This window comes from Acanthochromis polyacanthus, chromosome 9 (assembly GCF_021347895.1).
Source record: "Acanthochromis polyacanthus isolate Apoly-LR-REF ecotype Palm Island chromosome 9, KAUST_Apoly_ChrSc, whole genome shotgun sequence".
NCBI classification, from domain to species: Eukaryota; Metazoa; Chordata; class Actinopteri; family Pomacentridae; genus Acanthochromis; species Acanthochromis polyacanthus.
Window position 1 is genome coordinate 24027927 of NC_067121.1, and position 27631 is coordinate 24055557.

The 27631-nt window shown below is 41.3% G+C and overlaps 1 protein-coding gene across 4 annotated transcripts; it reads right to left on the reverse strand.

Moving 5' to 3' along the window:
- Positions 1-673: 673 nt before the first annotated feature.
- On the reverse strand, positions 674-26039 carry LOC110957058 (5'-AMP-activated protein kinase subunit gamma-2-like). Of its 4 annotated transcripts, XM_022202894.2 has the most exons (16): positions 25772-26036; positions 24258-24323; positions 22105-22354; positions 12532-12758; positions 10184-10235; positions 9194-9300; positions 8338-8419; positions 7587-7645; positions 7437-7482; positions 7264-7318; positions 7033-7159; positions 6612-6777; positions 6478-6515; positions 6237-6383; positions 6042-6135; positions 674-2050 (listed from the first exon to the last, which is right to left on the reverse strand). In XM_022202894.2, exons 1-16 carry the CDS (start codon positions 25853-25855, stop codon positions 2019-2021), a joined length of 1632 nt encoding a protein of 543 aa, XP_022058586.1. In that variant the 5' UTR covers positions 25856-26036; the 3' UTR covers positions 674-2018. The 4 variants fall into 4 exon arrangements, with proteins under 4 accessions (XP_022058586.1, XP_022058602.1, XP_051809918.1 ...); XM_022202910.2 differs by lacking the exons at positions 22105-22354; positions 24258-24323; positions 25772-26036 and adding an exon at positions 18839-18962; XM_051953957.1 differs by lacking the exons at positions 674-2050; positions 6042-6135 and having other exon boundaries at positions 6238-6383; positions 6478-6510; positions 25772-26039.
- Positions 26040-27631: the final 1592 nt, after the last annotated feature.

The following is a 27631-nucleotide window of genomic DNA, read 5'->3' on the forward strand; positions in this document are numbered from 1 at the left end:
GGGGTCCACTCCTCTTCAATGGCTGTGTGAAGTTGCTGGATATTGGCGGGAACTGGTACACACTGGCATTGTGCTGTGTGATAAAACTGCACCTTTCAGAGTGGCCTTTTATTGTGGGCAGTCTAAGGCACACCTGTGCACTAATCATGGTGTCTAATCAGCATCTTGATATGGCACACCTGTGAGGTGGGATGGATTATCTCAGCAAAGGAGAAGTGCTCACTATCACAGATTTAGACAGATTTGTGAACAATGTTTGAGAGAAATGGTGATATTGTGTATGTGGAAAAAGTTTTAGATCTTTGAGTTCATCTCATAAAAATGGGAACAAAAACAAAAGTGTTGAGTTTATATTTTTGTTGAGTGTATGTTTCCTATTTTGCCTGAACAATGTGTACATTTGAAAAACATCTGCTATAGGGCCATCAGGACAAAGAGTTGGTAGAACTACTTAATTCTACCTCACTTTTTTTTTTCCCCAGTGAGAATCTGGATAAACTCTGCTACTCTCCACATTGGTTACAATATTAAACTTAACAAAGACCAGCAAAGCATTTTTAAGCTTTAAGAGTTATAGTCATCTTCCATATTAAGCATCTCTGCGAAACAAAAATAAACAGACTTCCCGCTATCATGAGTATATCGAGAGAAGAAAAGATCCAAAGAACGTAGCTTTAAAGTACATTCAGTGTCCGTTTATTTTTCTGCAGCCAGAAAAATAGAAAAAGTAAAACAAATAACATTCATACTGCTGAAGTGTAGTTTCTCATGCTTGCACATTTACAGTACATGTTGATCCGATACAAAGTTTCTCTGAACTAGACATATTGCCACAATGTATTTACAAAAATAACATTAAAACTGCAGTCTCTTTAATCAGGTTGACACATTCATAAAAATAAAGCTTTCTGTGACACGTTTCCCAAAAACGATCCTATTTACAGTCAAAGATGGAGATGAGTTCTGTCGAGCTACAGCTGAGACAACCGAGTCGCTTTGCATGTTTGTGTCAGACTATCTGAAGCATCAAAATCACTGACAATGAATGTAAAAAATCCCCAGCATCTTTAAGGGACGAGCAAGAGGGACTCACTCATAGAATCCTCGTTAATGTACAGTTTTTTGTGTTTTTTTTTTGTCTCGGCACCGCATAAAAGTGCCAAAGTAATTTTGACTTTATTTAGGGTTTCCTTACCGGAGTTTGATCTATTCGAAATTCTCGACACGGTTTAAAAGATTAGTCACAAAAAATGCAACCAAATAAATGAAAATCATCGGAGCAGACGGTACAAGTTGCCATCTGCTTCAGTATTACACATTCACCTTCTATACAATCCCAAATAATTGCACTCATTTGTCAAAACAAATCCAAAGGACACAAAACCAATGTGGAGATGGTAAAACAAAAGGCACAAATCAAGATTGGGCACTGAACGCTCTATTGGCACGGGCTAACATCCTTTTTTATGAACTGTCATAAAACAGCCACACTGTAGTTGAAGTGTAGTTTGGCTTCCAAACCCAGTTGCATCTCTGAATGTTCACCTTTCCACAGCAAAGTTTCCTGGAGGTGATGACATTCAGTGTCAACTACAATATGAGGCTTACGTCATCTGATGACAGCATCATCACTGGAACTACACAATCCCAAAACACTGAGTCCTGAACTCATCAGAATCTGACTTGACTTTTCTCCCTTTACCCAGAGGGGCTGTATTTGTCTGTATGTGTGGGTGTGTGTGAGAGAATGTGTGTGTGCCTATATACTCTGTAATGAACTGTGTGCATCTGATCAGTGTTCAAACAAACAGAAATAACCCCCCCAAAAAATGATCCTCAGTGCAGAACTCCACTTCACTCAGCTGTCTAGCTCTTTGGATTCCAAGCCTTTATAGAGCATCCGGTGCAGGCGTCTCTGGGAACTTCAGACTGGCTCCACTCAGCCTCACACTCCCGACTTTAACCTTTCAATTTGTTTACTCCCACCACATCTCCACTAAAGCTGATGCACTCCTCTCTCATTCAGTCAGGTTCTCCTCCTTACAGGCATCTGTGGAGGAGAAGAAGCAGAAAGAGCAGAGGGAAGTATGACTCAACTGAGATGAGATGCAGAAATCAATGTGGTGGAGTACCGGCATGACAACGGTTTAAAGTAGCAAACTACAAAATCTTGCCACCAATGGTGAAAAGTGGCAACTGCTGGTGTATTTTTGAAAATCATTTCTCAGAGATGCAGTGTCGGCGAAGTTATGCGACGATCGGCGTACACTTGTCCGTCTGTCTGTCTGTTAGCAGCATTACTCAAAAACAGGCTAACAGATTTGGATGAAATTTTCAGGGCAGGTCAGAAATGACACAAGGACCACCTGATTAGATTTGGGCAGTGATGCGGCTTATAGTCTGGATCCACAGATTTGTATAAGATTCCTGTATCAATGCAAGATAGCGACACTGTAACTATGATTACAAGTGAACGCTAAATCATCTGCCTGCTGACGATCGCATGATTGCGATCCAACTACAAATCGACTGCTGCGGACTTATCTGTCAGAATTGATACAAGGAACAGTTGATTAAATTGTGGGGTTTTTTCCCCAGTCCCATCAATTCCCGCTACCAGCTACATATTTAAGTCACGCGATTCAGTATCTATATTTCAGCCATCAGAAAGGATACAACAACTGAGCAGCCTTGGTGGAGTGCTTTTCTTGTCGAGTTTGTTTGGCCATAGTAACATTTACACCAGCGTGACTCTGTTGCATTAGCGCCGCCCACTCTCTGTGTAACTACAGGGTGATGCTGGAGATTACAAACTGCAGGCGTGTTGCAGTGCCCATACTGGCATACTATTTATTTAACATGCCAGAAAAACATTTAAGATTCATTCCAAATGAAACATTTTATCTTTTTACTTTTATATACACACATAACTGGGACATACTGCTTCATTATAACACTGTGTCTTAAGCTTTAACTTTCTTGCTCATATATGCATTACAGTGTGAAATGAGTGGTTATCCATGCCAAGTGTGTTGTATCTTCTGCCTGACACTGAATTATTGAGCCCAAAAGCGAGAAAAGCATGTTGGCCTGCATATAGCAAAATGCAGACAGATGTAGTCAGGCATCCTGTTTTTTTTTTTTGCATACTGTATTTGACAAACTACATAGTATAGATACTGGAACACACCCTTAGTACATACTGAAGTAGGTAATAGACACACCAACACAGCATCACGGGATGGAAATATGTTTGACTGATTTTGCATGTGAATGCTGCTACAGACACCCAGTCTATGATAATGTAAACGTTTAATATTATTTCATCTGTGGGATATAGGCTCAGCCATCATCATGGTGCTTGATGGAGGCCTAACAGTCATCTCAGTAAAGTGTTTCTATTCATTTTCATTATTAATAATGATGCATAATGCAACCTCCAATCTCACAAGTAAAACTAGTCCATATTTTCCAAATGTTCTACTAAAGCTTCTTTACAAACCAATGTTTACATGTCAGCTTTTATTATTTTATTTTGTTCAACTATGTGTTTCTGTGAGCACATGATGAACAGAACTAAAGTCAATAAAAGGAGAAGTAAGCACAATTCTGCCTATTTGTACAGCATGTAGTCACGTTTGTCTAAACTGAGCTTCCCGTTTTCAAAAACAAAATTTATTATTCATTTTGAAGCCTTGCACAACTGCCCCATTGGACTTTGTTTAGACCCAGTAAGAATCTGTTTGAGTAGAGTGAGGATGTGTCAATGCATGAATACAAATAACTGTATAAACACGTCAATGATCCCTGGGTCAAAAAAATACAGAATTTATAGAATAATTAATGACTGCGTCTCCTTTTGCATTAAGCTCCAACTCTGATCTGACGAAGTTAAAACCTGAACACACAGCAGCCTCGAATGCTTATGTCATTAAAATTGTGCAAGAATGCCATTTTCTTTCAGGCATATCAATGAAGAACAAACTTCACATCAAGGTCGAGCTCAGTGCAGCTACATCTAAATCATATTAACCAAACATTAACTGAGCAGAATATGAAGCATAAAAAGCTTCTACATGGAACACATTCTGAATTAGTGTGCCACAAATTTAACAGCCGGAAAATGAACCACAGTGGAACATCCTGTTCATAAAGCAACCTAACCAGTGTACCACTAATTTGAATGTGGTACCTCTGGACTCATCTTTGGACCAAATTTGGAATAATAACTCAAAACAACCCAACTCCAGCAACTATAACTTCAACAAACACTGAGATACAGACATCATATTTGCTGCAGTGTACCGTCTCTGATGCTCACACTAACTGAAAACACATGATGCATAAAGCATGAAAGTAATGAAGATCTACTGCAACCTCAAGTCTTGCTTAAGCCCCAATACCAATGGATTTGAAAGGCATACAGTCATTAAAGAAACCTATAAAAATGACACCATTCATCAGAGCAGAAAGAAGTTTTAGATTTTAAATTTTCCAATTGTTTTTTTAAATAATAAGTGATTATTTGATCCATCGCGAAACTTAACCAAGCCCAAAATTGCAATATTTAATCAAAATCCCTTTATGCTATGCGTCTGAATTGAAAATTTGTAAAAAAAAAAATAAAAAATTAAAATTTGCTTGCTTGAATCAGATTCCGGTTTAAAAAACACACACACATCAAAAACGTGCAACAGTGAAGCCATTAGTGACTCAGCTACAATGTCAGGAGACAAAAATTCAGTGTCTTTTAGGCTAAACTGCAGGCTGTTTTTACACAAAGCAGGCAGGAGAAAAGTATGAAAACAAATTAAAAGTTAAACTAGTAACAAATCTCGAGGAGGCAGAGCCATTTTTATTTTCTAGTGTTGGTGACACCCGTGAACTCTTGGATAAATGCTGTACATTACAGGATTTTTAAATTCTAGGAAAAAAAGTAACTCAGGTTTTTCTCTTTTTTCATGATTCATAGCATTATAACTCTGTCATACTGCATAGAAGACATTTCAGAGGTCTCTCTACTTTTAGCTATGGTTGTGCCGTTTCCATAGAGGTGCAGGACTTTATATTGCAACGAAAAATGAGCCCACGGTGAGTGAATATGTGACAAAAGCAGAAACTGTATAGACACTGCTTGGAGTTCAAAGTGCTAATAAATATATCCTCAGTGTGGCAACAACTTTGTTTCACTGTTCTGCTCACAATGCTCTTAGGATTATTCATTTGAGCAACATACATAGTACAGCTTCTACAACTCTGTCAGATAAAGACTTAAAGCTGACATTGTCTTTCTGCTTCCATGCAGTCTCCGTTCCTGTTAAAACCTGGTGCCTACTTTACCCACAATGCAACTTGATCTGCAACACTTCAGCCTAGGATTTGTGTGTATTATGCTAGTAGTGGCTAAAGAGCTTCAAGCCTTAAGCAGAGATGATGAGCAGGCTACAGAGTTTACCTTAAAGTTCTCAGCCTCTACCTCAAGTGACATCTCGAGACAGTTGGTTAGCTTTTGAACAGCACCATATTAAGTGACAAAATGTTTTACAAACCTTTTTTCACATCCACAGTAGCGCTCCCTACAATCCAACGTGTGTCCAATCAGTGGAGTTCCTCTTTAACCCACTCAGAGAAGAGCTACTCTTGCACTGTTCCATCTATTCAAACCACTAAGCATAAAACCAGTGTCTCTTGAAAGCCAATTACTATATTTCAGTGCATTAGACAGAGACCAGACAGTCAATTTGTGTGTGAAAGAGCAGCATGTTTTCTACCAGCGAGTTCTTGTCTCGTCAGAGGATGGCAAGCCCTTTGTCCTGACACAGAAATCCACACAACACTGCTGCATAAAGCGGCACCCAGCAGGACAAACAAGATGCGGGACGGGCACCGCGCCTCGTTACAGCCAGCGACAGGCGGCAGCTAGCCACGAGCCAAACAGGCGTGTTTCCTACCTGGGGCAGGGTTAGAGGGCAGGTGGGGGGAAAGAGCTCAGGGTCCAGGACAGAAAGGGAGTTGGGGCTAGCAATGCTGAGCATCTATACCTGCAGGGCTGAGCACCAGAGCCTGGAGGATGTCCGACAGGGAAACAATGCCCTCGATGCTGGAGCACTCATCCACCACCACCAACCGATGCACCTAGCACAAAAACACACAGTTACTGATGAACACGAAATCAGTCCTCAACTTATTTCTTGGGGACTAAATGAACACATATGTCCGTGTTTTCAAAATTTTACTTCAGCTTTGACTATTCTGTCCACAATGGTCTCCATAGTTTCCATTTTGTGGCACTTCATAACTCCTTCGAAGTACTGAGAGCGATGTTTCAGCGCCTGCGTCACTGTAATGTCCAGATTGTTGTACGTCTTCTCAGCAGCCAAGTTCTACACACAAAAACAGAAAAATGCAGTGTACCGAGTCAAAGCAGTTTGTTATTTTGTTGCTTCAAGAATAGACACTGTAGAAATTTAAACTTACAATCACATCAAACTTGGAGTAAATATCCACAACCTTTCCTGTCAGAAGAAAGAAAAAAAAAAAACAATTCCAGTGAGAAAGAAAGATCATTTACTAACAATTTATGTAAAAAGTACTGCAGTTTGTCATCTCACCTGAATCATCCACCACAGGCAAAGCAGACACTCGCCTCTCCACAAAGATGTTGAGTGCTTTGATGATGGGTGTGTCTGGGTGGATGAAAGCAATGTCATGGTACGAACCAATCCCCAGCTCACCCAGAGTCTGCTTCATGAAAGCTGGCTTTGGCATTTCACACATCTGAGGCACACAAACACACGTACAAAATGAGGCCTGCAGACATCACTATTAACACAACTCATCAGCTGCATTTGAGTAATTTCCACATTGACCACTAGGGGGCACCAGACAAATGAAAGTGGGACCAGGCATGGGCAGCACCTTTTGAAGGCTCCTTCCCTGAGCAAATCCTTATATTGATTAAAACGCTATGCAAGCTAAACACTCATACACCGACGGAATGACAGTGCTGTGTGATGATGCGTTGGGACTCACAAACAGCTGGAGGAACTTGAGGATCCTCTTGTGTGTGAGAATATAAAGTGCATTCCCTGTGACAGGGTCGATGACAGGCAGGCGGTGAATTTTGTTTTTGATGAGGGTGTACACTGCATCAAACAGGCTGCAAACACAGCAAACATCATGATTAGTTACAAGTAGCACAATCAAATCCGCTGGATATGCACCAAAAGATGAACATTTATACTATTATTCCAGAAAACACACCTTGCATCCGGCGATATGTTGACTAGAGGTTTGAATGTTGCTTGAAGGTAAACCTCTGTGTAGCAGGGAACAAAAGATGGTAGGAACTTACATTATGCCAATATAAAAACAGAAGAAAACCACATATATACATGTATGCACACAACCAGAACATGACCGGACACAATACTTACCTCTCCACGTCTCAAGCTTATGTTCCTCTAATTCATAAATTTGCACCTGAAATACAAGAAGAAAAGGAAGTTAATTGTAAAAAAAAAAAAAAAATACAAGCAAAAAAAACAAGAAATCTCCTGCAAACCTTATCTATCAAGTGCACTTACCATTGGTGACTTATAGTATCTGTGTAGTATGATGATGAAATCTGTGATTGTTAGCATTCCTGCAAAGAAAACAGGCATTAAAACACATTGAATATACAAACAGCATTCAGCACTAAGCCTGAAGGCATTGTGCAACCGGGCAGAGACAGCGCTTACAAGGGCGTGGTTCAAACAACACATCACTGAATCCCCCCCTGCTGTATTCTCACACTGGCTTGGCATTCATTATTCATTACAGACTGACTTGCAATAAAGCACATCAAATCAGGGCTAGCTTTCTTTTTGGCACGGTCTAACTAACAGAGGGTTTATTCGTCTACGATTCAGCAGAGATGTTTTTTAAACTCAGGTCAATACAGAGAAGTCATTGCTGTGCTTAATGGTTTATGACAGCGCTAATGACTTCTGCTCAATATGGCATCACGCTCCACTAGCTGTGACCAGCAGCAGTAATCCATAGGGTTTCCTCTGTGTTTACTTAGGAGTAGCAAACCAGCACCAGGACATTTTTATCTCAGTTAAAAGAAATTATTACATAAAAGTTGGTGTTTAAAGAAAATGAATTATGGCCCGAAATATGCAGACTCATTCAAGTGTTTCGTCTAATACTACAAACTCAATGTAAAACCGCCACAACTATGACCGTCTTTTACACAAACTGCTTTAAAGTATGGAAACGCATCATTCTATTGACAATTATTTTAGTCCCGGAGTTAAAGAAGATTTGCAGAACAGATTTTAGGTTTCTTACCCACAAAGCTTTGCTTCTCTGTGTCCCATAGCGGAGCAGCTCGCACACCGTTGGCTACCAAGGCGAAAAACGCTTTCTTAACCTGCGATGTAACAGTTAAAATAAAAATAAAAAAATCCAGTATAAGACAGGAAAAAACAAGTTATCTCACAACATGTGATTATCCTGCAAGAGAATAAAACTGATCTAATATTCTATAAATATCAGGAGAAAATTGATAAGAAATAATTTGGATAATAGGTTAATCAAATCAGTTGTTCAGTCAAGCAAAAATCAGTAACTCAATTGTCTTTTTGGTTGGTCAGGCGAAAACAAGAGCCTTCCTGATGTAATCTTGAACTCTCCAAACATTTCTGGCCATTAAATAAAATTGTAGAATTTTACGGACTAAATAACGAAGAAAAAAAAGATACATTCGAAAATAATCTAGAGATGCCGCAACGATCATCATGTGACAACCACTTTTTATTGTTTCTGTCACAGTCTAATCTAATGAGCAGAAAAACACTTCATATCTCTTTTGAAATGCAGTCTGACCTCTTAATTGCTTTGTTTTAGTTTTCCCTACCTCCAGTACAATTTGTGGTTAAAGATCTACACATCAAAGAGGTTTGACCTTCCTAGGATTAGTGTTTAACAGCTTTCATGACAATATGACCAACTAGTTCATAGAAACTGTTGCTTGAACATTAACTCAGACTGAATGTCTGTTTCAGTTCTCAAGACTGCAACCGCAAAATTCTATAAAAGTTTTGTCTGCACGCAAATGGGCACTTCATGCTGCTGCAACAGCACAAGGAGCATAGCATGTTTAGCATCACAAAAAGAGAAAGTGAGAAAATAATAAAGTACTAACTTGGAGCGCTGTGTCAAACACAACCAACTTGGAGCTTGTGGGAACGATATCGTAGCACTTGTGGGATTTCATAAAGCGCATGTAAATATCACTCTCAGGTTCAGCAGCTGTAAGAAAGAAAAGTAGGAAAATACTTTCAGAGGAAGGCGAAATCTCACAGGGAATGTATAATGAGAGCCTGGAAACAACACACAACGCCTAAACAACCATTACGGGCCTGAACCACTTACAGCCACTTTACTGCTCCATCTTACGGATAATTATGCTCTGACTTAGGCATCAACAAGCACACAAACAGTGGGAAAACAGGGGAGGTAAAGTACCAAAGATCCTTCACGGATGAGGCAGTTTGAACATTACAGCAATTATTTCTAACATGTGGTGGTGAAACGTTGGGCATATGAATTGATAATGTCCGAAAATGAAGCAAAGGTTTCATGTATTGTATAAAAAATACACATGTATATAGCAACTGCATATATAACACCTGTTGTTTAATGTCATTTCAAGATGACAACAAAATGTTTTAGCGGTTTGATAAGAATAATAATAACAGTAATAATAGTTACTAGTAGCATTCAGTACTGCAAAGTCTGGATGTTTAAAATCTTTAACTACAACAATACAAATCAGACAGGAGGTCTGTTGGATCCATTTAAAAGAAAAAAGTATCTACATTTAATGTTTAGACTACCATTAATTGAAATTCTGAGACATTTAAAGCAGCATATTTGTCATTATAAGACACCAGAAGTAAGGAGTCTATAGAGAGAATTCTTCAAATTTCTGATACAATTCAGACAGGATGAATCACTGGATCTCTGTGGATAGGACGAAACAGAAACTACAGCACCCTGTGAATAGATCCTTTAAAACAGAATTCACTCTCGTGTCATCTGACAGTAGCAACATAACTGGAATGCCTGTTCACCTTCACCAAATATTAAACCAGTACTAACTGTGTTTGAAGTGGTAAAAGAGAGCACTTACCATCATCATCTAGTTCAAGTTTCTCCAGCATGCCTTCGAATAAACCGTAGACCTGAGAGAGAGAGAAATGGCAGAAGTTTGCAGTGAGGAGCACAGCAAATCCTCACAACACCACACACGCCAGCACAAACTTTGCTGTGAATCGTGAGTGAGCAGCAGACTGAAGCGATGCCGACTTTCCCCCAGCGGGCCCAGCAGACTATGATCACACCGACTGTGGTGCGCAAAACACCAAACAACCGAACTGCGTCGCGCCACACCGGCGTCGTAGCGATTTCACGAAGCCCCTCCAGGTCCGCTAAATATACACAGGTAACGTGACATGAAACCTTGTGCTGTGGAGCGGCAACTTCGGCGGTACTTTATTATTAGACCTCACACACCCCTTAAAAACTCGGGAGTGGAACAGTCCTTCCTGATCCATTTGCTGCAGTAGGGGGGAACCGATGTGTGCAGCTGCTCACACAGCCACGGCACAGACGTGTGAGAAATAATCCCACTGTAACGAATCAGCTGAATTCATTGTGAAAGCCATAATCTGCCAAACAAAACTCACCGCACTGAAAAGTCTCTCGCACGAAGCGTGGGCGAAAAGCAGGAAGCACGGTGCGCCGCGGACACACCCCTCCATGCAGAGCAACCTGGCCGCCTCGCCATATTAGGAAATCCCTTACGTTGCTAAGCAGCAAGAAGCTGGGGATGCCTTGTCACATCCTCAAAGTTAATATGTTCAGACAAAACGAGACACATGGCTGATATCTACTAAAACAACTCTCTGCGACCTTGGCTGTTGCAGCAGCAGCCTGAGAATATGGCATGCAAATTGGGCTAATTGCATCTCCCACACAACCTAGCCCAGCTCTCAGTGTGAAATATGCTGTGTCATGCTGAGAGGTTTGCATACTCAAAGTGTGCTTGTTGATTGATGATTTCCCCTGGTCCCTAATTTGCAAGTGCATTCACAACAAGCTACTGCAGCAATATGAGAAAAACCTGCAAACCTGCTCTGGGATGCTCAACAGTCCCCAGCGTTGCCCTGCAATGGTGACACAGCACTTCTCTCGCCAAAACAAAACCCCTGCACTTTCATAAAATTCACCCTGCCGCATCATAGCAGGCACGCGGCCTGCTTTTGTATTACAGCAGCACCTCAGGGAAGCAGACATACACAAAGCCATTAAACTAATTGCTTTTAAAATTGGATTTGGCAAAAGGTAAACTACAACTCTGGTGGGTTATTTTGTGAGGCGCTCTAATGCATGATGGGGGAGGCACACAGGGGCTGACGGGCACCGACTCATCCCCCCTCAACCACGATCACGAGTCCCTGGGTGTTAATATCAACAGTGATGAAATATTGATTTACTAACTCTGGCTAGAATCCACAATCACTCAAAGCAGACAGGCTGAGACAGGTCTTCAGATAATTATTCATTAATATGGCACAGGGAGTTGCCAAGTGATTCCTCTTTAGCTGAAGGAAATCTGGTATCAAATCCTGACTCAGACTGCCCGAATCCGAATAAAGCTTCAGGAAAAAGTCTTGTGACAAAGACTAAATGTGTTCTCAGCTGTTTTTGCTGCAGCAGTGACTTAGCTGACGTCTAATCCTGATTGAGATATGGCTTAAATGTCATGACAATATTTACACCCTCAGCTCTGCCACTGGTGCTCACAGCAAACACTGTAAGCGCAGTTGTGTTGACACATGAAGAATGCTCAAGTAACAGAGCTTAAATTTAAGAGATCTGCATTCATGCCTCCTGTTCACGACTGTCCTAATAAACTCTGATGACTCTGAGTAAAGAAGCGCATGACTCATGAACAGAAGGCATGATAAGCCACTGTTATGTAGCCACAAACGAAAAGCAGTTATCAGCATCAACATCCCATGACCCATGGAGTATCATCATTGCTGCTGATATCAAATTAGTGGAAAGACAGAACATTTTACCTACAGGGAAGGAAAATATAGTGCAGCATACACTTCACTCGGTTCATTCAAGAGCCCCAGAATAGTTCAGTCAATACCTGAGAAGCATTTTCTCTTAAACCTAAAAACTGCAGAGGTGAGGTCTGCACTATTTTTGTAGCTGTGATGTCACTGATTAAATCTCTGCTCCACAAATAACAAAAGATGCACTGACTTTACAGAGTCTTAAGACGCTGTGCACATACCAGGTTTATCTTTTCTTATCAGTGTTGGGGTGCAGGAACTCCCACCAAACTCTGTATAATCTGAGTCAGATCTCCACTGAATTGTCCGATATACGCACAAAAAATACACACCTTCTGAAAATAGACAGCATTTCTATGCAAAAAAATACATTTTCTGCAGTGTGACTCACTTGTTGTGAGGTAGAGTAAGATGGCACAGGGCTCGATGAGGGGATCGGGGGTTTAGCAGAAGGAAGGCTGAGGCGCTGTCCTGTGTCCGGAGGTGTGGAGAGGGAGCGAGCGCGAGAGCTCGGTTCCAGGCGCTCAGGGCTGGGGCCGCTCTGCTGGGCCTCCTGGGTGAACACAGGTTGGCTGGATGCCTGGGTCGGGGTGGTGGGAGGTGTGGAGAGTCCAGAGGCTGCAGAGAGATATAAGGTTCAGTACAGATAACTCAGCTTATCTCTTGTTACTCTCGATGTCAATCCATACTGCCCGTTCAGAGACACCGAGACGCAGTGCTGATTGACATCGAAGATCGGCTTAGCTGGTAAGACTGGGGTGCTACAATTGCAACTGCTGCAGATGACTTTAATGCTGTCACATGCTATAAGAGAGAAGGAATGCATATGAGACCCATCATGAACTCCGAGAGTCCTGAGTGCTGACAAACAACACAAATGCAGAGTTTAAGCTTCAGCCCAGGTGCTGACAGACAGGGATGTACTAGCAATAGGAAAACCCCATTACAAAGATAGCTTCAAAACTGAGTTACATTGACTAAGGGTCAACTAATTATCGGCCTGTCCAATTATCAGATCCAACAATCAGCATTTTTCCAATTATTCGTATTGTTACTTTTCAACAACTGATTCCAGATAAAATCATTTCACGAAAAAAGCAATGTCCCACCAACAGCGCTATCGGATTTGTTGCACTTCACATGTATCAGATAATCAACACTGAGGGGTACATGTTTAAAAGTTCTCTTTTCATTTCACATTTGTAAAGCAACATTTTGTGTTACTGTAAGTTTTCCAAATGGAATTTTCACTTGGGCTGCACAGTGGAGTAGTGGTTAGCACTTTCGCCTTCCAGCGAGAAGATCCCTGGTTCGTGTTTGCATGTTCTCCCTGTGCGTGCGAGGGTGAGTTTTTTCCAGGTACTCTGGCTTCCTCCCACAGTCCAAAAATAGCCATCCATCCATTCTCTATACACCGCTTTATCCTCACTAGGGTCGCAAGGCTGGAGTGTGTCCCAGCTGACTCAGGCGAAGGCAGGGGACACCCTGGACAGGTCACCAATCTAAAGCAGGGCTACACATACAGACCAACAATCACACACACATTCACACCTATGGGCAATTTAGAGTTATCAATTAACCTCAGCATATTTTTGGACTGTGGGAGGAAGCTGGAGGACCCGGAGAAAACCCACACATGCACAGGGAGAACATGCAAACTCCATGCAGAAAGATCCCAGGCCCACCCCGGGATCTTCTTGCTGCAAGGGAAAAGTGCTAACCACTACAACACTGTGCAGTCCAGTCCAAAAATATGCTGAGGTTAACTGATTACTCTAAATTGCCTGCAGGTGTGAATGCAAGTGTGATTGTTGGTCTGTATGTGTAGCCCTGCGATAGACTGGCGACCTGTCCAGGGTGTCTCCTGCCTTCACCTGAGTCAGCTGGGACACGCTCCAGCTCCCCTGCGACCCTAGTGAGAATTAATAATAATAATAATAATAATAATAATAATGGATTAGATTTATATAGCACTTTTTTGGCCACTCAAAGCGCTTCACAATGGACCCATTATTCATTCACTCACACAGCTGCCCTGGGGCAGACTGACGGAAGCGTGGCTGCAAATCCGCGCCTACGGCCCCTCCGACCACAACCAACATTAAGCAATGGATGGTATATTTGCAGCCTTCTTAGTACTAATAATTGGTCCTGAAAAGAAAATATCACAGTTGGAATCCAATGAGTTGAGTTTATTCCATCTAGTGTGAACAAAAAAGAAAAAAACCTGACCCCTGAAGTTTCTACAACAAATACATATATCCTTACAATATAATCAGAATAATTATTTTTTTCCTTTTGCCATCAATGCGTCGTGAAATTCAGGAAGCTTAAGTCACACATTTACTTTGAAAACAAAAACACCAAAGTGGTGTTTTCACTTATTCTGCATCAGACCTCCTCTCACGACTGTGTGGGAATGTAATTACAGTCTAGCTTCAACCTGAGCTGAAGTCTAATTAAGCAGAAGTGAAAACACATGTGTGGGTGTGCAGAGCCTTTTGTTTGTTGATAGTCTGTTGTCAGTGTACCACCTGCTTTGTGTGTTTCTTTCTTGGTAAAAGTTCTTTCTCAAGCATGCTTTAAGCAAAAACATTCTTGAATTTTAAGTCTTGTTAAATTTTATGTGCTACGTGATGCTGCAGCTTTCCACTGGGCTCAAGAAGTGGAGGATTGAATCCAGAGTCCAACAGCTGAGCAGTGAGCTCCTCTTACTTCTCACTGGGTTGGAATCTCATTAAATCCTTAGTATGACTAATTAAATGCATGTCTTGACAATAAAACATGAATGATGATGTCTTTCTATAAAACCCATTAAATTCATTGCAATTACACTTTTGTGATACACACTTAAATGTGATTCTACTAGTCTTACATTTCTACATGCATTCATTAACTAACTGACTGTATTTGCCATTAGTAAAGGGTGTATTTATTCCTGTGGAATATCCTTCAACAACACTGCAGTGAACTGATGGCTGCTGACATCAGCATCCTCCTGATTTGTGTTAATGAAGAACCCTTGATGGATTAACATTGGCAAAAAAAAATGTCAATCATGTATTGTTTTTACTGCCACTGGCATCCCTCCTTAGAAACTAGGCTGACTACAACATGAGCACATTGAACCTGGATCCAGTGGTAACAGTCAGCTGTGTGTGACGCAGCTCCTTGTGCAGCAGTATCAGATTGAAAGTCACCGTCACATGACAGCCTGCACACGCTCTTTCACATCAAGCATCACAATCTTACGCAGGCTGACATGCGACACTCACGCTGTCCTGGCTCCACCCAGTGCCATATCTCTGAGGTCAGACAATGAGTGACATGCATGATGTGGTCCAAAGGGGTTCACATTACACCGCCTCCACCATGAGATGTCCAGATGACTTTTACTATTTCAGCACCGGTCTGGGATGGAAAAGCTAAGATTACTTCATTTGAAGTCTCCACTGACAGCATGATAAGTTTTAGTCTATCAGGCTTGACTCAGTTGGTATATACAAAGTAGGATCCTCAATAAGTGCTTATATTTGGATATGACTAATAAATAAAGCATCATCATTCAAAGTTTAGCCAGTTCTACTACTAAGTGAGTTAGACGTCAAGACTCTGTATTGGACCAGTATGGTACTGTGACTTTACTCCTAATTTCTACCAACTACAGCTTTGTTACATCCATCAGCTTCAATGCCTCTGTCACTAATTACATATAATCACTAACAAGAGAATAATAATGAATTTAAGCTACGAGAGGTTTTTGTTAAAGGAGGCCCTGTGTGTCAAGTGAACATTTTACCTCAGTGTGTCCAAGCGCACTCCACACTATCGCTTGACATTTAGTTGGCGTGCACCAGCCCTCTTTGGTGTGCCCTGCTTCCGCTGTGTAGCCTTCTTATTTTAGCCACGCTGTTGTGGCACATTCCACAGGAGCAGATAACAGCGGGGCTGGGAGCCCTCTCCTCAGCCTGGCTAATAGGGGGGCAGCTAGGCGCCACCCAGGAAACAGGAAATGGACACCTTGCTGTACTTTATAAGCACCAATTTTTTTTTTTAAATAAATCAATAAAATAAAAAGCCCAACACAGTGCTTTATATTGTATTTCAGAATCACACTAATCCAGAAAAGATAAATGCGAGAATTTAATAAGCCAGCCCTGTCTGTGCAGGGAGGAAAAAGCAGCACTAATTTCTCAGCTCTCTTTAGCGTCATAATCTGAGTAAATTAATTTTTCCATATCACATCATTATGCATCTCTTTAAATGAAAGATGAAATGATTAGTGGAATTAATCAAATAATCTGCAGCTATTTAGACGACTGATGAGACATTTTCTAAGCAAAAACACTGAACAGTCCCTTGATTGAAATTCTGATTTGTGAGGGCAGATTTATGACAGCAAACTGGATAGTTCAGTATTTTTGGACAGTAAGAAAGAGAAAACGATCAATGTAAAGATGTCTGTTTGGAATGTGGGCCTGGGAGGTTATAATGACATTTTCTAGTATTTTATAATAGGAAGATTAGCAGATCACAAATTTTAAGTTAGAGCTAAAATAATTAGTTGAGTTATCAAATTAGACTATCTACACAACAACCCACAGCAACTATTTCAATAATTGATTTTAGCGTAATCCCCAAAATAGTGCAACCAACCAACCTCTGGCTAGTATCATAGTCGACTGCATGTTTTAGAGGTTTGGAAGGTTCCACACAACAAGCAACATTAATGTGAGCTTTAGGACATTTTCCTACATTAGGCAGACCAAAAAAGGTTAAAGACCAAAATAATCCTTGCAGTCTGACTCCCGATTGCTTAAAAAATATATATATAAGTGATGTACAGTTATTCAGAGATCTGTAACCAGGCTTGTCTCTTCTGGTTGTGTTAGCACAATTTATTGCAGTGATGTGCTACTCTATCACCCATAAAAGCGGATCCTCTCGATCTGAGTGCCCCCTGAGGAGTCGACATGGAGCTACACTGACACAGAGCAATGCAAACCTCATTAGCTGATCTTGGAGCAGTCGTGAGGCCTCTACAGTTAAAGTTAACAAGCTGCTACAGATTCCGTGGACAGAAATTCACCAGAATGAATCTAAACCATGAATGGCTATGTTGATGTGGGTGTTCTGGCAAGGACTATTGTGTAGGTTGTGAAGCAATGGGGAATATGACAGTCGTGACCCCAATGAGCAGCAAGGCTTTAAACTAATTTGCAAAGAACACTACAATACAGGATTCCTGACAAAAAGAGGAGGTGACTCTTGACACCCTCAGCAGTGATAGGCTTACACAATCACACAGGTGTGCAAACTGCATCACGGCAAACATGTAAATGAGCAGTCACAACTCACACTGACATACAAAGTACTGCTGAGAGGCACACAGATGTCTTCTAATTGGCCGCTACTAAATTTAACCTGTAGATTAGAATTTCTAAAGGCAGCAGAGAACAATGTGAGCAACCTGGTCTCGGCCCCAAAAGCATGGAGGCTCAGGATCAAAGAACTTGTGGTCAAGGCTGAGGTGTCATCATCTCATATACTGCCTTTATGGTGAACACTACATCTATACAGCCACATAAGGATGTACATCATTATGACAGGACTCTGCTGCTCTCATCTACTCAACCGAGGTCAGACTAGCTCTAAATCAGGAGCTGTGAAGCCTGTGATAAAGCGCCACTTGAACGCCACAAAGATTGCCCCAGTGCTTCATTCTTCAAGCATCAGGAGCTAAAGCTTTGCAGCAACTGCATTTTTACATCCAAGTGGTGTTCTGCCTTTCTGAAAATCACATTCATCTTTTCAGTGGTTGCTTCTTATCATGAAAACCTGAAGGAATATTATATACAGAGACAATGCCTCCACACATAAGCAAAAAAAAGTCCCAAAACATTGAAACCTTCACTCTGTCCTGGCCATTCCTACATAAACTGAAATGCTTTGGTCTATTTTAATGAAGCATTCAAAAGGGAGCAGCTATTCCGAACTACCTTTGGATATAGGACAGAAATAATGACATTGAAGTGACACTATATCAGGTGGACTGGCTAAAAATGAGTCTTTCATGATGAGGAGTTACTACGAATCAACTAAATGTCATTTTTGTAGTTCTGCTTTGTTAATACATTACATCAACATACCACATTATCACAAAATTATTGGAGACATCAGTTAAGAAGAGCAAAACACAATATGGAGTAAATCAGTTGTATCCATCTGAATTTGACAAATGTCTAACTGCTTTCTTTAGCGCTCAAACATAGCTTTACCTCCTTTATCCTGTGTCCTGCTACTTTATGCGGATGCACTGCATGGTTTCGTGAAACAGGAGACCAGCTGTGTAACCGGCACCTAAACTACATGGACCACATGTAGTGTCAACAACAAATAGCGTTTAGTACCTATACATATGCAGGCTGAGAAGAGTTTTGGTTCAATTTAAAAAGCGGCTGCTTCATCTTTACAGTAATTTAAGTTTTGAGAATAGCACTAATGTTAAATGTTGGAAATATTTATGCAACAAATGTAAAGTCCTTAAAAGGTATACTAGCATGTGACTGTCTTTAGTCTATGCGCACAGCAGAGAGCAAACATAAGATCCATGACAACAGCAGTATTAGATGAATCTGCAGGATATTCACAGATAAAAATAAGGACTGATGTAGCAGGTGCAGAGCACAGCGCATTACCAGACAGACACGACGCCTCGGACTGATGCCTCCCTCCTAGCCCATCCTGCTCCTTCCGCTTCTTGCTCCTCCTCAGGCTGCCAAACCTCTTCATGAAACGCAGTGGGTTGTGGGCTCAAAAGTAAATTTGACCATGACCATCTGCATCACGAAAGGCGCACATCAGAGGCTCAAAACGGCACCAAGTGAGAGTCACTCCATTTGCCAGATGAGGTAAGTTTTATAGAAAATAAACTGAAAAGTATTTCCAACAGACAAAAGATCACAGATTAGTCTTTAAAGTTGTCTTTTAAAGAAGAGATGGTCCTTTAGATGCTGGTCACCTTCGATCAGGGGATGAAGACTTGATGTATGAGATGTTCTTCCTGAGCTCTTGTTAATCTTCAGGAGAAAATCTGGACATTACATTTTTCTTTCTAGTTCCAGAAAATGACAACCACAGTAAGTCACCAGCAAAAGCCAAAATGGTATATCCAGGCAAAAAAAGGGCACACGGCAAAGTCTGCAGTTCATGTACTGAATAGAAAAGACATGAGTAAGAAGGCTGTTAAGTCCACGGAGCCTCAGCATAGATCTGTCCCCCTTTAAAGTGATGCAAATAACAACTGGGAGGAACTGGAGTGCCTTTCTCCCTCTCAGCAGCGTCAGTGCTGTAAATTGTCAGGTGCAGCTGTGGGTGGCGTCTCTTTAATATAGCACTCGTGTCAGCAGCCTGTAAAAGGAGGCCAGTCTCAGAAGGAAAAGCACTGATTGGTTCAGGCTGCACGTCTCCCCGCCCCCTCTTCCACTGCCCTCCTTCTTCCCACAGAGTAAATTCAGGACAGGAACATCTGTTTCATTCCGTCTTCACAAAATGCAATGTACATTTAGAATAAAGCAATTTCAGTTTTCCGTGAGATAAAACCTTATTTCATCTTACATTTGTCTAATCTTACAGTTCAGCATTACAAAGGATTATATAGAAGAATGCAAAGGTTGTAGCTCCTGCATCTCTGTCATTTGTACAGTCAGTTGTCTGTAACTATTGGGGGCCTGACCTTTAAGACTGCTGAGTCCAGCCCCCGTCAGATGACAGCAGGGGGACATCCCATGTTCTGTCAGCTGATCAGAAAGCTTCCATTCAATACCTCCACCCTCTCCTACCCTTAACAGATGGCCCACTCAGTATTTGCTGCTCCCAATAGCTGAAGCATATCCAGTACAGCTCTCAATTAACGTGTTATGCAAGTGTTCCACTCTGCTCAGTGGGTAAATGGCCAATATGAGATCCCATCACAGCCACTGTAATAACATTTTTATTAACCTAATAAAATTAATCCATTGTAATTTAATTTGAAGTTTGCCAAGTTTCACCGCAAGGTGTTACAGAAAAAATCATGTATGAGTTTATGTCCATTAAAGTCTTCTCCTGTGCAAAAAAAAAAAGAATCATTATCACAAAAATCATCTTGCCCTTGTAAGGTCTGTGTTTTATGAATTTAGACAGTCAAAACTGTCCCAGTTTCTTTATTTACTGACAACAGTCAGTCCACAGTAGCAACAGGGAGAGCGAGAGAGAGGGAAAAAAAATCCCTGCATGGCTGTGAGAGGAGCTCCTGAGAGTCTGGACACTTCCAGATAAGGGTATGAACATACTTCAGTTGCCTCCAGTAGTGAGAGACTGACAAAGTCCAGGCGATGGGAAAACACATATTTAGACCAGCAGGGAATGAAGCAACATTCTAGTCATATTTGGAGCAAATGAAGATATAAATACACCTGAGACAAAAAAAAACAACAAAAAACTGTTAACCTTAGAAAATTATACGCAAAATTTGAAGCTCAGGTTTTGCATACAAATCTTCAAAGAAAACCAAACAATTGCTTACAAAAATCTGAATTATGTAATAATGTAGAGGCCTTAAAGTAACAGCTTCATTAACAGCAGTTTGAAAATCAAGTAAGACATCGCTATGCCTTCAGCACACCCTTGTGGCGAAAATAGGGTGTCTACAAAAACATTTGTCTAATAAAAAGAGGGAAGTTGATGTGCCCACTCAGTCACTGTACGATATCCAGTTAAAAGCATACTTTCCCACTATGATCACTGACCGCTAATCATTTAAAGTCACATCATCAGTCAGGAAAGAGGATGCTATGTCTCAAACCACACTGCACACGAGTAATTCTGACCAGCTGCCGTTGCAGAGCTGTAGCAGTAGTGTGTGTTTTGGTGCGTTTCAGTTCGGTTACCATCAATAACAATATTCGGAGGAAACAGAGCATGTTGACTCTCAAGGTTTGGCCCTAACTGAACTATTCCACCAGCCACTGCCAAACTGACCCTCTGCAAGGAAACAGAGAAGAATGGGTATATGTGTGAGCCAAAAACATATGACTCATCCTTTTAGCTGTTTGATGCTGCTTCCAGCGAGGGCTGTTTCCATGTAGACCGGGCTGTTTTCTGTTATGTAACGATCAACCACCCAAATACATGGAGACACGAGAGCTGAAAATCTGCCAGTTAGGTCTGTTCTTCATGAAACGAGGCCTTGTTCTGCCTAGTCTGCCTCATTTTTACGTAGTTGCACTTACCACTATTACCATTATGCTGTTAATGAGTTGTAATGGCAGCTGGAGAATGTACTGTGGCCGGGCTCCCACCTGTGGGATGCCAAACGTGTAACTTAATACAACAAAGTGCCATTGCAATGCACTGCTTAATGTTTTGGACTGATAGCTTGATCTGACAACAACAACCATTTCCTCCTCCTAGAGTAAGTTGTTGACATCAGTAAGGAGATGATTGATGATGAAGGGATTACTATCTGCATTCAAGTGATTACTCATCTGTCACCACCAGAAAACAAAGCAGTGGATTTTTCTGTTTTTATCAACAAGAAACCTAGACTTCTGTCTCTTGTTGGTGCATCAATGTTCAGTGGTAAAGCTGAGAAAATGCTGGTGGACGTGTTTTCATATCAGCTCTGCCTCAAGCAGCAAAATATCTGAACTCGCGAACTCAATCAGATAAACACGGGTTCCTGTATGTGGTTTGACCCTGTATGTGAAGCAGGAAACCCAAGAAATTCGTCAGACAAACCAGTTTCATCTATTGTGTCTCGCTGCCTTTTCAAGTATCTTCCTCCTAGATTGATTTAAAATATTTCATAATTTTCTATGTGCACATTTGTAAAAACATTATTGATAATCCACCAATTGGCATTAGTCACCTTTTCAGTTTGCATAAACTCGGTTCAGTCAATGCACTGTTCTTTCCTACTTACCTCTCCTGGTTCTGGAAAAGATTTTGATGCTTGCAGTTGGAGAATTGGAGGATGATCGGAAGATACCACTGAAGCTCAGGCGACGGGGGGACTTGGGTGGGGAGTTCTGATACAAGGGATAAGGGAAGATAGTTTTGGGTGAACCTGAATTAGACTTTAATTGCACTGGAGCAGACTGGGGACATGGGGGCAGTGAGGTCTTCGGAGACACTCCTTTGGTGGGGCTGGCCGAACGGATGTGACGCACTCCCTGAAAGACAATAAAAAAGCGGTTTTATTTTCCTGGACTGTAAAAGCGAGGATAACATTTAGTGTATACCCACTGTGTTATGTGAAAGAGCAAGAGGCTGCAGAGCCAAGCAGTGAAAAAACTCTGCAAAGCAAAGGGCCATACTGAACAAGTAAATGTCAAGAAGAGATTTATTGTGAAATGACAGCCACTGATTGCATTTTGTATGGGGGCCTGCTCTTCCAGCCACTTCTCCTTTTTTCCTCCACATATGAGACACTGTTTTGTTTAGTTTGTCATTTTGAAGCAGTTAATGGCTACTCATAAAAATCAGCATGATCATGTGATTCTCATGTGCAAAGTGCCATGAGGGAAGTGTTCTTTCATGATCTAGATGCGACACAAAGTTAAATGAAAAGAATTACTGATAAACACTTCATAGATCACTAGATTTTTTTCCACCAGGAGAGTTTTTAGGTTGGTTCAAATTCAAATCCACCAAATCCAAACTAGTGGTGTCTCATTATGACATTATATAAACCATTACAAGATTCAATTACAGCTAAAAAGACAAGTGCTCAATAAACATATTTGCAGTTTATGTCACAATCACTACATATAGCAACTAAATTAGACAAAGTACTGTTAAAATCTATTACTGTGTTTCTCTTCAGCCACCATGTTATGCTGGACAGTACATTAGCAGAGGCTTCATGTTAAATGGTCTCACCACAGTCAGGAACAGCCCCATCGAGTTCACTATTAGACAATCAGCGCTTCTTTTACTTAAACTGTAGCAACAGTATTGCTCATTATGACTTTGTATGTTTATAAGTCTGTCTTTGCAAGGTCAATTTCATGTAAACAGACAGAAAAATCCTTCTCTATTTGCTGTGCAGATACCAAACAAAACATGGGAGATGGCAGCCAATCTAGCTGGAGACAGAGACGAGAGCCTCCTCCCACCACCGACTGCTGCCTGCTCTGGATGTGCCAACAACAAATCTTTTAACTGTTTGTGGGCTCTGATACAGTTAAGCATGATAATATGCAGGGATCTCCAGCCCAGGGGTTGTATTTACTGAAAACAATAAAATGCAACAAGGGTGTTTTGGTAACATCGTTATTAGACACTGAACCTGCATCATAATTACTCTAAGCAAAAAATACATAAACTGCATGATCGCAAATAAACGATACTCATCTGAAGACTGCAAGGTCAGCCTATCTGCGACAAAATAAACGAAAAAAAAAAGGAAGGACTGTTTTGTCTGGTCTCTTTAACAAGAGTTCAGGATGGTATTTGCTGAAGCCTGGCCCTACTCCATAGGCACATTTCTGTTTAAACCAATCCTGTTGCAATCTGAGGGAGTGAGAGCACACACCCATCTTTTCTGTTTGCCAATAAATCTCACTCTCTCATTGTGCAAGAGCTTGTTAAGGCAAGTGAACCAGCTATGAGGGTTTTGTCTGGATACAAACCGGCTCTTACAAAACACAAGATAATACAGTGGGTTTTTTTATCTACACTGCACAAACATTATTGAGGTATAACTGAAATATGTACTTTAGCTGATTTAAGATAATGGTATGATGTTATTCCTATTCAAATGAACCAGAGCAGACAGTAGGAAGAGACTACTTTCTTTTAGAAAAATCAATTTCCTGTATGTGTTCGTGCTATGCCTGGACACAGTGGGCGTAATGTTACTGTAAGCCAGTGAGGGTTGGCAGCAGAGAAGAGATGGCCTTGTATAATATTTTGCTCTCCCAAATCCACGTTTAAATGTGTCCAAAGAAAAAAAAACACAGCCAAACAGACAAGATAAATCGGGGGGGGGGGGGGGGGGGGGGAATCAAGCTTAAGAAAACAAACAATTGGCATTCAAATTAAAAATAATGACACAAAGATCATTAAATGTACCATCTGAGAGCCACTTTTGGTTGAGCCACTCGTTTCCACTTGAGGGGAAGCAAACGCACCAAAATCCTGCACAGAAAAGAGATTGAAGTGTTAACGACAACACTGAGTTCCAAGAAATACAACAAAAAAGCTAAAAGGCACGTTATAACAGGGCTACATGAATGCTTTCTTTGCCACCACATGCTGCTATGGCCAACAAAATAGACAACATTTGCCATAGTGAGGAGTGAAAGGGACATTTTTTTTTAACAACACCGACTTCAGGCTTTCACGTTGCCACTCAAAAAGCACATAAACATGTTTCAGCACTATGGAAACTTCTGCACGAAAACGCAATACCTAACACGCTTCTTCCCCATACCTAGGGAAGGGCTCAACATTCCACTTTAGACAGATGATGTTACACATGTTGCAGCAGTCAGTTGGTTTTAGTATGCAGATATAATTAGGCAGCTGCACGAGGCTGTTCTGATATTTTTATGCAACTGCATAGTGTTTCCAGCATGCTAAAGATGGGGAAGTTCACATAGTGGTGGAGAGATCCAACATGTAGCACTCGAGTGTGAGCCACAAAAACACTGCCGCATTCATAAGCGTATGTTGGGTTTTCCAAGAGATAAAGCACATATGTATGTATGCGTAATGAAAAGTTCAATATCACCCTCAGGAGCATTTCTGTTGTGTCATATTTTTTTGGCAGACTGTATCCAGTTCATGCAGAATAAGATAGATACAAACCAAAGTGTGCTCAAAGTTACCAGGAGATGACGATGCGAACTTGAAAAAAAGCCTACAGTAAAACTATTCAGTTAACAAGGCTAGTGAAGTGAAGATATACACAATCCTAGACATTAATTGCCCAGATTGATGAATAGAGGCAATTGAGAAATTTAAATAAACAAAGCTCAGCGGTATGTGCCATAATGACTCATGACTTGTTGGTTTGGCTCCTCTGAAATGTTTCCTTTGCTTGACATCTCTGGTCCCTTAAAGTATTTTTGAGGTACATGATCGTTTAGAGCAGGAGCAATTATATTACAGCCATTTAAACGATTTTTGAGCAGCAACTATTCAGTGAACTTTGAGCCTCTTTAAAGCAACAATTAAACCTGTTTATCAGATGCCCTCATTACTGATAGCTGTTAGTAGCAACCCTAAAAGGGGAGTTGGCTACAATGACACCGCATTAAAAGGGTTACTGCTGGACACGTTGGTAAAATATTTATTAAGTAGACTGTGCAAAACGTCTATTCTTGATAACGGACTGTTCGAGCCTCTCAACACTAAAATAAATGTCATATTTAGCGGCAGATAACTGGTTGATGAGCTGCACGTCATAACAGAGACAGCTGTCAATCACACTCTCTGCTACGTCGCGTGCAAACACAAGCAAGCATGTAGCAAAAAACGGCTAAAATGGCTAAAAGTTTCAGTCCTCATTTACCCCAGAAGTTATTCAGAAAACCGATTTTTTTTCTAAATAAGCCAAATTAGTTGATACTTCACCGACTCACTGGCATGTTAATCCGCAGACTTCTCCTCTTCTTTGGCATTTTCTTCGAGCTTTCCTTGCTGGACTCCATCACGGTGCTTCCCATTGTTTCGTCAAAAATTAGCAACGCAACTAACAAAGTATGCTAACTAACTAACGGCTGACGGAGCTTCCACAGCCTCCACCGTCCCTTCAGCTGCCCCCCGGACTTCTTACTACGACAACACGGAGGAGCTGCCTCATCCACCAGGAAGTAGGCTTGGCCCTGAAAAGAGGCAGGGCACACATCCTCAAACGAGTTGCGACGCGGACTGTTTACAGGTGTTACGACACGATCCGTCACCCCGACCTAATGTGTGTGTCCCCCCCCCCCCTTCGTGTGGTCGGCTCTGCCATATCTATGGGCTCTGCTCTGTAACGCCAGAGAGGGAAGAAACGGCAGCAATGCATCGTTTTTTGGGGACAATTCTGGTAAAAACACCGCTTTTGGATCTTTTTTGAAATCACACTGGGTATGAACGGTGTAAAATGGCATGCGTATCACAAATCACTGTCTATTTTGTTTGTGTAGAGCAGCGACATTGTGAAGCTGCCATGTTTACATGACATTTCTGAAGCTCGTTCCCTTTTCACTTCGCACAAGTATTTTCTAGGATAGGAAGGTGGTTAAACAAGAAAAGGCAAAACCGAGAGCAGACTGCCAGCAAAATACCCCGTAAGGGAAACTAGTTCTGACATAACACCAGGCAGGTCTGATGTACGCAAATGCTTCACCAACAGATGTCAGTGCGGCTCAGATATCAGCTGAACTAATATGTGGACATGAGTGTGGACCACCTGTACATTTTATTATTAGTATTAGTAGTAGTGGTACTAATGGTCTAATTTAGTTTGGTGAAAAAAAGAGAAGAAAACAAAAAAGTATTCTTATTTAAGAGGATTGCAGTGCATGTAGAATAGAATAGAATACTATTTATTGTTTATTGTCATTATACAATACAATGTATAACGAGATTGCGGAGCCTATCTTTTTCAGTGCCAGGGAATCTTAAAGACAGTGCAAAAACAGTCTATTTACATATATACAGTATAAATAACGGAGTGAATATAAATAACAGTGAGTGAGGTAGTGGTGTATATTGCACAATTACACTATATTGTTGGCTGGGTGTGAGACATGTGAGAGTTCAGGGTGGTGGTGCCTCTCGGAAAAAAGCTGTTTTTAAGTCTGTTTGTCCTCGCTTTAATACATCTATAGTGATCAAAAAGCTGAGAACCGGGACGTGAACTGTCCTTGATGATGTTCTGAGCTCTGCTGAGGCATCGGTTGGAGTAGTTGTCCATGAGGGAAGGAAGAAGACAGCCAACAGTCTGCTGTGCTGCTTTGACTGTCCTCTGAAGCCTCACTCTATCTGCCTCAGTGCAGCTCCCATACCAGGTGGAAATACAGTACGTCAGCAGGCTCTCTATGGATGAGCGGTAGAAAGCCAGTAGCTTCCTGTCCAGGTTCTTCCTGAGGACTCTCAGGAAGTGTAGCCGCTGCTGAGCCTTCCTTATTACAGCCGTGATGTTATCTGTCCAGGAGAGGTCATCGGAGATTTGGACTCCCAGGAACCTGAATGTGTGGACTGTCTCCACACACTCACCGTTGGGGGGGCAGGTCGGTTCTGTTCCTCCTGAAGTTTATGATGATCTCCTTTGTTTTTGTGGTGTTTAGTGTCAAGTTGTTTACTAAACACCAGGTTGAGAGTTTCTGGACCTCCCCTCTGTAGGCTGTTTCATCTCCCTCTGAGATCAGACCGACCACTGTGGTGTCGTCAGCGAATTTGATGATGATGTTTCTTTGGGCCGGTCTGCAGTTGTAGGTATAGAGGAGGGGGCT

Coding starts and splice junctions, on each gene's coding strand:
- LOC110957058 (XM_022202894.2), bottom strand. CDS start 25,855: ATGGGAAGCACCGTGATGGAGTCCAGCAAGGAAAGCTCGAAGAAAATG. Junction 7,160..7,263: donor AACATATCGCCGGATGCAAG/GTGTGTTTTCTG, acceptor CTGTGTTTGCAG/CCTGTTTGATGCAGTGTACA. Junction 6,516..6,611: donor GCCTGTGGTGGATGATTCAG/GTGAGATGACAA, acceptor TTCTTCTGACAG/GAAAGGTTGTGGATATTTAC.